General features: G+C 51.4%; 1 protein-coding gene across 1 annotated transcript; it reads right to left on the bottom strand.

Annotated features, from left to right (window-relative positions):
- Positions 1-1,227: 1,227 nt before the first annotated feature.
- Positions 1,228-12,843, bottom strand: LOC129483111 (pepsin F-like). Its single transcript, XM_055280024.1, is given in 10 exon segments — positions 1,228-1,380; positions 2,599-2,697; positions 2,787-2,931; positions 5,355-5,471; positions 7,897-8,096; positions 9,348-9,466; positions 9,558-9,675; positions 11,493-11,606; positions 11,608-11,650; positions 12,791-12,843. Coding segments are annotated over 10 exon segments (1,161 nt in total).
- Between the last annotated feature and the right edge of the window lie 313 nt (positions 12,844-13,156).

Here is a 13,156-nt window from a genome sequence, read left to right as displayed (position 1 = left end):
AGCCATCCCAGTGGGAAGGGCCCCACTCAGAGCCCACCAAAGGATCTGTCAAAGGTCCTGTGAAGATGGGAAGAATAGATTCTATTTTCTTTTCTTTTCTTTTATTATTATTATGATTTTTGAGATGGAGTCTCGCTCCGTCGCCCAGGCTGGAGTGTGGTGGTGCAATCTTGGCTCACTGCAACCTTCACCTCCCAGGTTCAAGCAATTCTTGTGCCTCAGCCTCTCAAGTAGCTGGGATTACAGGTGTGTGCCACCACACCCGGCTAACTTTTATACTTTTAGTAGAGATGGGATCTCACCATTTTTGCCAGGCTGGTCTCAAACTCCTGACCTCAGGTGATCCTCCTGCCTCAGCCTTCCGAAATGCTAGGATTACAGGTGTGAGCCACCACGCCTGTCCTGAAGTCTATTTTAAATTCTCCTTTACCATCCTTTTGAATGAGGAGGTGACAGATGTTGGTGGGGCAGTCCCAAGCTCTTCCATCTGTCTACAGCTTGCCTCTGCCACTTCTTTTGGGGACAGTTCTTCCCTAGCTCCAGCTATGTGGTTCTAGAGGAAACTGTCAATCACTTCCAGGTCATAGGCGAGGCCAGCTAACCAAGTAGAGCCAATCATCGTGCCCCATTCCCTGGCCATGATGGTTGGTCCAGGGATGGACACATGACCTGAAGTGGACCAATCAGAGTCCTCCCTGGCACCCTGGAATTTGCCGAGCGTTTTTTCCTTTCTGCTTAGTTGCCTTAAGGATGTTAAAGTCCTAGTGGCAAAGTCCTCCACTGGGTAGAAGCTTGAGAAAACAAAGCTCTCAGGCAAAGAGAATCAAAGATGAAAGAAGGAAAGGAGGGAGGGAAAGAGCGAGCTGATGGCTTTTGGTTTCTTGAGTCCGGTCACTGAGGTCTTTGGACCTGTACTGGTTCCCGCAGCGACCCCTGTATCCTTCCCTAAGCCTCCCTTTTCATTCACAAGTGAGATGCTTATCTAACTTGTGGTCTAGACTAGATTCTAGAGTCCTGCTTCTTTCCCATGTTACCTCCCTGACCCAAAGAGAAGCAACTGTGAATATTAGCACCATCTGAAATAAAATCTTTTATTCTCCCCTGAGAACAGTACTTTGCAGAGTACCAACACAGCTGGGGTCAGCCCCCGCGGGGCAGGAATCCCCCCGAGTGTTTGAATATGTGTTTGAGGTGGGCTTGGTTGCTTTCTGGAGAAGGTCCAGCATTTTACACTGCAGGAGCCAGGCCAGTCTTACTGTTTGCCCAATCAGAAACGCTGAAATACAGCCTCAGGAAAACGTCTCCCAGGACCCAGGTGTTTGCGTTGGGCGATGGGTCAACGTACTTTTCAAATTTGCTGTAACAGATGTCTGGACGATGCTGGAGAACACAGAAACTCTCAATGGTTAGCCCGCGTCCTCCCCTGCCACCCCCCTTCCATATCCAGACCTGGAAGCTTCTTAGCTCCGTTCCCCTCCTTTCGCAGGAGCCAAGTGGCTTTCTTCTGCGGCAGCAGAAGTGGGTTGCCCACCGAGGACCCAGAACTGTTCGTGGTTCCCCTCACACTGTGCTGTGTTTCTCCTTCTGACCCTTGTTCGTGATGTTCCCTCCGAGAGACTGTCTTTCCTTCTTCTTTTAACCCCCTTCATTCCTAAAGACTGAGCTCCAGCAGCCCCTCAGGGCAGCCTTCCTGGGACCCAGGCTGGGGTGGATGACCTTCCTCAGTGGTCCCCTGGCACCTGTGTGTCCCCAGCCCTCATCACATCGGATGGCCCTACTCTGTCAATTTGTCTGCCCCAAACCACTTCCTTGCACAGCTCCCTGGGGTGCCATTTGGATGGGGTCCAGCCTAGATCTGACCCCAACCCAAGCAATGCTCCCCTTGCCTCTGTGAGACTGTGGATTTAGAATCCGTTAAATTCTGTCTCTTCCTGAAAGCCTTCTTTTAACCCATTCAGCCTCCGCCTGGACTTCCTTGGGGAACTGACATTGATTGACCCTCAACTATGTGTCAGGGGGCTGCGTGGTCCCTGTATATCCTCTTTAAACGTCAACATCCTAACCACCCACAAAGAGGGGCTGGGACCCTATTTTACGGAGGAGGGAACTGGGGCTTAGCAAGGTAAAGTTGTGGCCTAAGACTAGAGTGACCATGTGATTTATCATCTAAACCAGGACCATTTGGGGATAGGAAAGGAGCACTGTTAATAATTGTGATGGGATTGTCTCCAGCCAACCCTGCCTGTCACTATTTCTTCAGATGATCTCAGGGATTGCAATAGCCAATGCTCCGTGTTTATCCTTTGAAGCTCCTCGGGGCGAGGGTCATTAGGGTCCCTCCCTCCTTAGTGTTAGCACTGTGCTGGCACGGGGTGACCATCGCTCAACATTTGTCAGAGACGTTGGATGTCCCAGCCTGCTTTTTATTATACTATCAAGAAGCTTGTTTGGTGACAGGCACCAGCCCAGCCAGGTGGACTCTGCAGTGTCTGCAGTGGCACAGCTTGGCCTCCACAGGACCTCTTCCTCTAGCCGCAGCCCAAGGATTCTGACAAGTCCCAGGATCCCAGGCCCAGACCCCAGGGCTGGGCCGCTCACCTGCTGGATGTAGGCACTGGCTGGTACTGGGTAATTGATGCCGTTGATGGTGAAGATGAGGTCAGGCAGGGTGTTGATGGTGTCACATTTGATGATGTACTGTCAGAGAGAGAGGGAGAGAAGGTTGGTCTCGCTGGCCCTGCAGTGTTCGGACAGCCCTGGAGTGACCCTCGGGCCTGACCCTTTACCTCACTACTGAAGTAGTGCTGGGCATTGATCTTCTTCCGGATGTCATGGATAGAGTTCTGTGGGCCAATCAGCAAAGAGGTCCTGGTGTCAACAATGGCTTGGCAGCTGCCATCACAAGCAATGACCTTCCCGTTTATGCTGATGCTGAAAGACGGGGTGCAAAGCAGGCACTAGCTTCACTCTACAGCACCCCGTCCCTCCCACCCCTCCCTGGCTGTCTCCAGAGCAGCCCTTCAGCACATGCCCACCTCTCTTGGCTTCCCTTTGCGCTGGTCATGCTGACCTTCATCTGCCTTTTAGTTCTTTTTTTTTTTTTTTTGAGACAAAGTCTCATGCTGTCACCCAGGCTGGAGTGCAGTGGCGTGATCTCAGCTCACTGCAACCTCTGCCTCCCAGGTTCAAGCGATTCTCCTGCCTCAGCCTCCCAAGTGGCTGGGATTACAGGCATGTGCCACCACACCCGGTTAATTTTTGTATTTTTAGTAGAGACGGGGTTTCACCATGTTGGCCAGGCTGGTCTTGAACTCCTGACCTCAGGTGATCTGCCCGCCTCAGCCTCCCAAAGTGCTGGGATTACAGGCGTGAGCCACTGTGCCTGGCCTACTTTTCAGTTCTTGAATGCGCCAGCCTCTTTCTTGCCTCTGGGCCTCTGCCCATGCTGGTCTCGCTTCCTAGAACTGCCCCCACCCCCTTTGTCTGGCTAATTTCTCTGTATCCTCCAGGTTCCAGCTGAATTGTCACTTTTTCAGGGATGACTTGCCTGCAGACCAGCTCTGGGTCCCCTCTTGGTCAGCCTCTAGCAGGTCTCAATGTGGGAATGTATGATTTGTGTGTCTCGGCTCATGCACGCCTGCCTTACTGCACGGTGAGGGCTGTAAGAGTAGGTTGTGAACTCAGTGCCTCCCTCAGGTATGTGCCTAGCACACAGTGGATGCTCAACATGTTTGTTGAATGAATGAATGAGGGACACCAGAGACCTGTGTTTCCGAAGCAGTTAGCGCTCGTGGGCAGTAGATGCTCAGAGTGATGGGAAGGGGGCCGGAGGCTGCTCTGGAAGAGGTCGTGTCCCCGGCAGTCCCAGGCTCAGGTGCTGAGGCCCTGGCCAGGGCCATGCCCAAGGCAGCCCAAGGGGAAAGCCACAGGCTACAGAAGCCTCTGAAGATATTTTAAGCCTTTGTCTGATGGTGTCACCCAGAGTCCGGTCAGTTATTGTCCCTGTGTTCCCAGGCACTTCAGGGGAACCAGGTTCCTGACTCTGTCACAGCCGCCTGCCCTGCTGTGTGCCTGGGATGGGGGGAGTGGGGAGTGTATTTTAGTATGATTTACTTTTAGGTCTCGAGAATGAAGCAGACCCCTCTCCACTCCCTGTTTTCCAAATGAAAGTCCTGTGTACCGGGAACCCCCTCAATCCCAGATAAACCAGGATGGTTGGTCACTTATCATGCCTCTGTTAAGCCTGGTGGACCTCTTGGTGATGCCTTTTCACTGCACTTTAGTGTCCTCAGACCACACTGCCCGCCCGCCCCACTGCACGGGCCTCTTCCCAGAGATCCCAGCTTCCCCGGGGCTCCAGGTCTCCCCTTCCCTTGTTTGGTGCCAAGACTCAGCCTGATTCATTCTCTCTGGTCAAGACCCTGGTCAGGAAGCCTGGAGGGATGCTGAGCCCACGGGTATGCTGTGGGTGTGCGTGTGTCTTGTGACTGCACGCGTTTGTGTGCGTGTGTGACTGTGTGCCTGTGTGACTGGATGTGTCTCCACATGTGCATGTGCGTGTGTGTGATTGCATGCGTCTGAGTGCATGTGTGTGTGTGATTGCACGCATCTGTGAGTGCGTGTTTGTGTGTGTGATTGCACGCATCTGTGAGTACGTGTTTGTGTGATTGCACGCGTCTGTGAGTGCGTGTTTGTGTGTGTGATTGCACACGTCTGTGAGTGCGTGTTTGTGTGTATGATTGCACGCATCTGTGAGTGCATGTGTGTGTGATTGGAAGCCTCTGTGAGTGCGTATGTGTGTGTGATTGCATGCATCTGTGTGTGTGTACGTGTCTGTGAGTGCGTGTTTGTGCGTGATTGCACGTGTCAGTGAGTGCGTGTGTGCATGTGTGATTGCATGCGTCAGTGAGTGCGTGTGTGTGATTGCATGCATCTGTGAGTGCATGTGTGTGTGATTGCATGTGTCTGTGAGTGCATGTGTGTGATTGCATGCATCAGCGAGTGCATGTGTATGTGATTGCATGCATCTGTGTGTGTATGATTGCACACGTCTGTGAGTGCGTGTGTGTGTGATTGCATCCGTCTGTGAGTGCGTGTGTGTGTGATTGCATGCATCTGTGAGTGCATGTGTGTGTGATTGCACACGTCTGTGAGTGCGTGTGTGTGATTGCATGCATCTGTGAGTGCGTGTGTGTGTGTGACTGCATGCGTCTGTGAGTGCATGTGTGTGTGTGTGATTGCATGCGTCTGTGAGTGCGTGTGTCTGTGTGTGATTGCATGCGTCTGTGAGTGCGTGTGTGTGTGTGTTTGGGGGGTGGCATCACTTGGGGCAGGAGTCACAGGCAGGGGCTTACCTGTCCATGGCTATCTGCCAGTAGAGGAGTTTGGACACTGGGACCCAGTTCAGGTTTCCGGTATAGTAGGAGGAGTCCACCCCACCGAGCATCAGCATGCTGCCCTTCTCTTCCTTGCTGGAGGGGAGAGAAACAGGAATGGCTCATTGCAAGTGGAGAACGATGGGTAGCATTCTTCAGGCTCAGAGACGCACCAGGCACTGTCTAAGGGACTGCTATTGTTACTCACTTAATCCACACACACTCACGCAGCCCTATGGAGCAGGCACCACTATGCTCCCCATTTTATGGATGGAGAAGTTGAAGCAAAGGGGGGTTGAATACCTGCCTAAGGTCAGTAGCAAGTTGTAAAGCTGAGGATTGAACCTGGATGGTCTGGCTTCTGAGATGGGCTCTGGCCACCCCACTCTTCTGTGAAGCGCCAGGTCTCCTCCAGCAATCAGAGCAGACCCTGAGATGCAGTTGAGGGTGCCATGGAGAGAGGGGTCTGACCTCCACCTCACCCAGCCTGTCATTTTCTGGAAAAACAGAGGACCACGGAGGACTAAGGTCACATGTTCAGGCTCACACACGGCTGTCTCCATGGGCGTGTGAGCTGCTGCTGTTGCTGTCTTGAAGTTCTTATTTTATTTTTTGAGACAGGGTCTCTTTCTTTCACCCAGGGCTGTCTCCATGGGCATGTGAGCCGCCGCTGTTGCTGTCTTGAAATTCTTATTTTATTTTTTGAGACAGGGTCTCTTTCTTTCACCCAGGCTGGAGTGCAGTGGCATGATCACGGTTCACTGCAGTCTCAACCTACTGGGCTCAAGTGATCCTCCCGTCTCAACCACCCAAGTAGCTGGGACTACAGGCATGTACCACCATGCCCGGTTAATTTTCGTATTTTTTGTAGAGATGGGGTTTCACCATGTTGCCCAGGCTAGTCTTGAACTCCTGAGCTCTGCCCGCCTCGGCCTCCCAAAGTGCTGGGATTACAGGCTTGAGCCACCATGCCCAGCCTTCAAATTCTTCACATTTTTTGAACAAGGGCCCCTGTATTTTCATTTTGCACTGGGCCCTGCAAATTGTGTAGCTGGTTCTGGGCTCACAGTAAAATCATAGCGAGGGAGGAACAGCTCTGCAGACCCCTCTCCTTCCACATCCAGTCCGTCAGCACATCCTGTTGGCTCTTCCTCCAGCACGCATTCTCACTCCCTGCACTGTTCTTCCTCTTCCCTGGACCAAGCTACCACCTCTTTCTTCTAAAGAGGCTATGTAGCCTCTTCCCTGGCCTCTCTGCCTCCACTCTGGTCAGTGGGCATCCTCCAGTGGGCACCCAAGCTGAGCTTTCAAAACTGTACATTGGATCATGTCTCTTCCCTGCTTACCCCACTGCCAGAGGCCTCCACTCCACTTAGTGCAAAACCCCAGGGTAACCTTGCCCCTGCCTCCGCCTCCAGTGCTCCAGCCACACAGGCCCCCTTGCTGGTCCTCGGATGCTGCACGCTCTCATTTCTCCTCTGCATTCGCTCTTCCTTGCTCCAGGCACTTAGTCACTCAAGACTGGCTATTTCCCATTATGAGGTCTCAGCTGAGGGAGGACTTCCCCACCGCCCATCTCACACCCTCATCCCTGTCTGTTCTATCACCCTGATTTGTTGCTTTTACAGAACCAATTGCTATCAGAGTTATAGTTTTCCTTTATTTATTTACTTATTTCTCGTCTGCCTTCTCTACTTCTTGTGTGTCTCCTTCATGTGTACAGACAGTACCCAGCACATAGTAGGTGCTCAATGAATCATCTCCTTTGATTGAGTACGAGTGTTCCTGAGGCTCACAGAGGTTAAACACCTTAAGGTCGTGCTATGGAGCCAGGGTTTGAACTCATGTCTCCCAGAGCCTGCAGCCTCAACCACCACGCTGTCCTGCTTCCTACATGGATCTAGGGGATCAACCACTGCCTTTGTGGGGAGGGCGCAGTCTGTCAACAGGGCTGTCCTGTTGTCTGTGCTTCTTCCTTCTCCCCTACCCTCCACCAGACCCTAAGTCAGTCAGGAGACCAGCTTTCCTTTACCAAGCGCAGTGACTGGAGGCTTGCTGATGGATGGACCACTTGCCATGGGGGAGAGTCCTGAGGGCTGAGTTCGAGTCCTGCCACTACCAGTACCTAACTGGGCAGTCTTGTGCAGAGCCCCTTTCTGAGTCTGTTTCCTCGTCTGTTCAATGACTGGACTACAGGGGTCAGCACACTTTCTGTAAAGGGCCAGTGTGTCCCTATTTTAGGCTTCATGGGCTGCACAATCTCTATTGCACTGCTCAGTGCTGCCATTGGTGCTCAAAAGCAGCCACAGACAATCATAAACGAATGAACATGCTTCTGTTCCAATAAAACTTTATTTACAAAAACAAGTGACGGGCCAGGTTTGGCCCCCAGGATATAGTTTGCTGACTCCCTGGACCAGACTATCTCTAAGGAAACTTCTGGATCAGAGAGTCTGTAATTTTTCACGCAAGTGAAAGCTTCTTACAGCCGAGTTGGAGAAAGGGCTCGTCTAGCCCACACTTACTCAAGTAGAAGGCAAAGAGGTTTTGAGAAAGGAGGCCTTGGTTCCACAGGTTATCAAAGACGGAGGTGGCTACTTCTACGTCAAGGCTGGGGTAGCCCAGTCCCAGGATGCCGTCGAAGACGGCGTATCTCATGAACTTGCCGGGCTCCTTGACACTCAGGCCGAACCCCTGGCCTATGTCCACAAGGTCCCCGATCTGTGGGAGAGGAGGGTGTTTCTGTGGAAAGATTTGGGAAGTGAGGCTGGGGCTGGGCGGGGGTGCAGGTGGCTGAGGAGATAGCACTAACTTCACGGGGGAAGGCTGGGGCCACTGTGCCGTGAGCGGCACCTATGCAAGCATGGGTTCCTGTGGGCTGTGATTCTAACCAACCCCTGCGCCCCCTTCACATCGTCCGAACTTAGCCACAGAGGCCACATTCCCTTTTTACAGGTGAGACTCTGAGTGTGACCACATGGTTCCGACTTGAGGACAAATGGGTAGAGAGCAGGATTGTCCCCTTTCTGGTGTCACTATGATCTGATGACAGAAACAGAGAGAATTCATTGCAAACTCCAAAGGTCGTCTTTTCTACATCCCCTGGGGGAAGCAGTAGTCCATTATGCCATGTAGCCGCTAGGGTTCTTAGGAAAATTCTGCCTGAGAAATGCTCCTTTGGGTGTGTGTGTGTGTGTGTGTGTGTGTGTGCAGGCACTTCTGGGGAGGAGTCCCTAGTTTTTATTAGACTCTGAGCGTGACCACACGGTTCCCACTTGAGGACAAACAGATAGAGAGCAGGATTGCCTTCTTTTAAAAGACAAATGGGAAGAACCCATTTATGAGGCAGGGCTTCCCTGAAGCTGTGGCCCCTGTTTTCCCTGCCTGGTGCTTGGAGCCCTCGGCCCCAGACCAGTTCTACCCTCTCCCGAGAATACTCCACACCCACGTAAGTCCTGCTTTGCCTCCCAGCTCTGCTGCATGCCAGCTGTGTGTCCTTGGGCAAGGCACTCATTCTCTCTGTTCCCTCATATGTAAAATGGAGATAATAATAGAGTCTGCCATGCTGGGTGGTCGTGAGGATTAAGCAAGTTATTCCAATGGAAGCGTCCAGCATGGCACCTGCCACAGTGTGAGAGCACAAAATTGGGTGGTTTTTACCCACCCACCTCTGTCCCTGTGCCCAGAAAAATCAGCCTTGTACTCATTGTGGGAAAAGGGGCTGCAGATTTGTGCTTCCCTCACCCGAGCACCTCCAGCAGGATGGTCCCGCTCTCTGGGGAGGCTGTTCTGGAGAAGAGTGCATGCCAGCGGGGGCACCATCTCTCCAGGGTCACAGCCCCACAGGGCAGGCGGCCAGCTGCTGATGGGCTTTAGGAGAGATGGACACTCCCAGTTGCTTCTGCATCTGGTCCTGTAAGTGACGGTCACACCTAAGGCCAGCCCCGCCTCTGCCTCTGGTTTCCACGTTACCTTAACATTGTCATAGCCAAGAAATCCCAACATCTGCCTGGTGCCATAGGCTATGTTGATGGGCCGGCCTGAGACCTGGAACGTGGAGGACGGCAGAGGGTTGAAGATGTTGTGGTTAGCTGCAGACACAAGGGGTGGGCATCTGTCAGGCCTGCTGGGGACCGAAGAGGAGGTGCTGGGAGGACATGAGATGGGGGAGGGAGCACTCACTGCAGGCTTGACTGACGCAGTAGATGGAGGGCTCCCACAAGTCAGTGGAACCTGTGTCCAGGATGACCTTGAATTCCTGAGGCGGTGTTCCGATGGTGATGATGCCAACATAGACCAGCTACCAGGACCCGGGAGGGATGGTGAGGGAAGGCCTGGCATCCTGGCCATGCCCCTGGTTCCCAGGGTGCCTGCCCTCATCAGGCATTCCATGTTTCCTGAAATCACTTTCCAACAGCCCCACCACACAGCCTCTGCTCAAGCCACCACCTTCATTTGAGAAGCTCTCCAGTGTTCCCCACAGCTCTCCAAATCCTTTCCACTCTTGAAGGCCCAGTCTGAGTGCCTCCTCCTCCAGGCAGCCCTCCTAGGTTGCCCAGGCCACTGTGCTCTTCCTTCCTTTAAACTCGAATCACATAATATTAATACCACACAGTTGGTCCTTTTATCTGACATTTACTTACTTTTGCCTACTCCTCTGGATGGGCTATGAGTTGTTGAAGAAGAGATGGACCTTTGGTTACATAAGTAACAATAACCATATTGTTAGTTTATCATAGCATCCCACACCACAGGGACTCAATAACTTAATTTTTTTTTAGAGTCAGAGTCTCTCTCTTTTGCTTAGGCTAGAGTGCAGTGGCATGATCATGGCTCACAGCAGCCTCGACCTCCTGGACTCAAGTGATTCTCCCACCTCACCCTCCCAAGTAGCTGGAACTACAGGTGCACACCACCACACCCAGCTAATTTTTAAAACTTCTTATAGGCCGGGCGCGGTGGTTCACGCTTGTAATCCCAGCACTTTGGGAGGCCGAGGCGGGCAGATCACGAGGTCAGGAGATCGAGACCACGGTGAAACCCCGTCTCTACTAAAAATACAAAAAAAAAAAATTAGCCGGGCGTGGTGGCGGGCGCCTGTAGTCCCAGCTACTCGGAGAGGCTGAGGCAGGACAATGGCGTGAACCCGGGAGGCGGAGCTTGCAGTGAGCCGAGATCGCGCCACTGCACTCCAGCCTGGGTGACAGAGCGAGACTCCGTCTCAAAAAAAAAAAAAAAAAAAAAATTTCTTATAGTGACATGGTCTCACTATGCTGCCCAGGCTGGTCTCAAATTCCTAGCCCAAGGGATCCTCTCACCTTGGCCTCCCAAAGTGTTGGAATTACAGATGTTAGCCACTGCATCTGGCCTCAACAACTTTTTTATTGGTTTGATTCTGGGGGCTGAAAAGGCTAAACTTTTTTTGTTGTTGCTGAGATGGAGTCTCACTCTGTCGCCCAGGCTAGAGTGCAGTGGTGCAATCTCGGTTCACTGCAACTTCCATCTCCTGGGTTCAAGCAATTCTCGTGTCTCAGCCTCCTGCATATCTGGGATCACAGGCATGCACCACCATGCCCGGCTAATTTTTATATTTTTAGTAGAGACGGGGTTTTGCCATGTTGGCCAAGCTGGTCTTGAACTTCTGACCTCATGTGATCCGCCTGCCTTGATCTCCCAAAGTGCTGGGGTACAGGTGTGAGCCACCTTTCCTGGCCTAAACTTCTACCTAGGGTGTCAAACTTGATTTGCAGTTTTCTTTGTTGTCATTTGATCCGACATGGATCACCCTTCAGTGTGGCTCCTTCAGCTCAGGGATTAGCCTTAGTTCAGAAAGGGCAAAGTTCCCATAACAAGCACTGTCTTGGTTCAAGGGTGCCCAGTGACACTATCACTGGCACAGAAATGGATGCTACCTGGCACCTGGTCATTGCTGGGCCCAGTCACCACAGACCAACAACAGAGGGTAGGAGTGCCTTCTCCTCTGGAAATGGGTCCCCGTTCCCCACTGTTGGCAGAAGCCCCAGCCCTAACCCGCTGGCTCTCAGCCCCAGATGAGCCCCAGTGCTTTCCAGGGGCCCTAGGGGGCGCTCTGGAGCTCCATCCTCCCAGCATACTCACATCCAGGTAGTTCCTCATGGGTTCCAAAGATATTCTGTTATCCTGATATTGATGAAGAAACTTATAGGCCAGGTTGTAAGGATATTTCTCAAGATAATCTTTCAGCATGCCATTTTTCCCGGAGGTTTTCTCGAATGGATTTGATCATCAGAGGGATTCTTCAACCGAGCATTGGGAAGGGAAACAAATAAGAGACAGTCATCGGCTGCCCCTTGCTACAATGTGACTGTCACACTTTGCATTGTAATTGCACCGTGCATTTTCCAAGCTTTTTAATGATTGTTATCTTATTATCAGGAAAAGACACCCAATGCAATGGAAAGACCATGGCAATGGATCTAGGTTTAATTCCAGGTTCTATTGTGTAATCTTGGGCAGATCATATGACCTTTCTGAGCCTCAGTTCCCTATCTATCTATAAAAAAGATGAAATGATGATACCCTCCCTAGCATAGAATGTTTGGAGGTGTTAAGTGAGACAGTGGATATAATGCGCCTGCCATATAGCAGATCCTGATAGTGAGAGCCCTTCCTATTGCTGTTGCCATCGCAATGTCTCTTTCTCAGGCAGCCCTGAGAGGGTGGTAGAGGGGGAGTCATTATATTCTTTTTACAGGGGAGGAATCTGAAATGGAGGGACTTTGTGACTTGGCTCTGGTTACATTGCTTGTTAGTGGCAAACCTGGGCCTAGAAGTAGCCCTCCTGATCTCTCCAGGGTTCAACCAGAAGTAAGGGGTTAGAGAGGAAGCCAAGAAGTGAGAAAAGTCATGAATGCTGAGATGGGGAATAAAGTGGGGAAACGAAGAGAGTAGAGAAACAAGAATGAGTCAAAACAGAAAGAAACACAGTGTTGCATACACAGAGACACCCAATAGAGAGCTAAGAGAGATGCAGAGACAGAGGTGTAGCCAAAGGGACACATATATAAGGAAACAGAGAGGGAGTAGAGAGAAAACCTAGAAAATTGCACAGAAGAAATTCTGTTTCTAGATGCGACCACATGTACAGCTGCACAGGTTGTGCACTGAACAATTCTAGGGCATCCCATTCACATAACCCATGATGTGACTGGTGCCCCTGGAATTGTGCAACCCTGCAGACCTGCCCCAAGACCTTTGGGCCTCACAGTGCACATGGCAAGCTACTCATCAATAAATGGAGACTTGAACTTTATATGAGCATCAGAGAATGATTACGTTTCCTTCCCCATCCCTGCGTTGGAAGGAGAATAAGAGGCAAAAAGAAGAAGAGGGCAAGAAGGAGCCCAGAGAGACAGCTGATGTCACGTGTCTCATACTTGACCAAGCATTCTGAGAGAGCCACCAACCCGAGGATCATAAGCCACTTCATACTTCATTCCTGGGTTTAAAGCACTCAGGAAAGAGTGAATTCTGAGCACGCAGTGGCTGTCAACAGGAGCTCATTTAAATACACTCTGATCTGCCCTAATCATCCCCTTGAGGGCCAGTATTGACTTGGTAAGAAATACAAACCTTCCTGATAAAGTCTTTACCTGCTTCATGTTTGTGAGGAGAGAACCTAGAAAATTCTCAGAATACAGAGATTTCTATTCTAATCTCTTCCTTGGGGCTTGGCTGAAAAGACAAAATCAAACCATATAAGCCAACAAAGAGCAGGGAGACTCTTGCTATCGTGGAGATAA

Source organism: Symphalangus syndactylus, chromosome 1, assembly GCF_028878055.3.
Source record: "Symphalangus syndactylus isolate Jambi chromosome 1, NHGRI_mSymSyn1-v2.1_pri, whole genome shotgun sequence".
Taxonomy (NCBI): Eukaryota; Metazoa; Chordata; class Mammalia; order Primates; family Hylobatidae; genus Symphalangus; species Symphalangus syndactylus.
The sequence above is the reverse complement of the archived record's forward strand: the minus strand, read 5'-3'. Positions and strand labels throughout refer to the sequence as shown.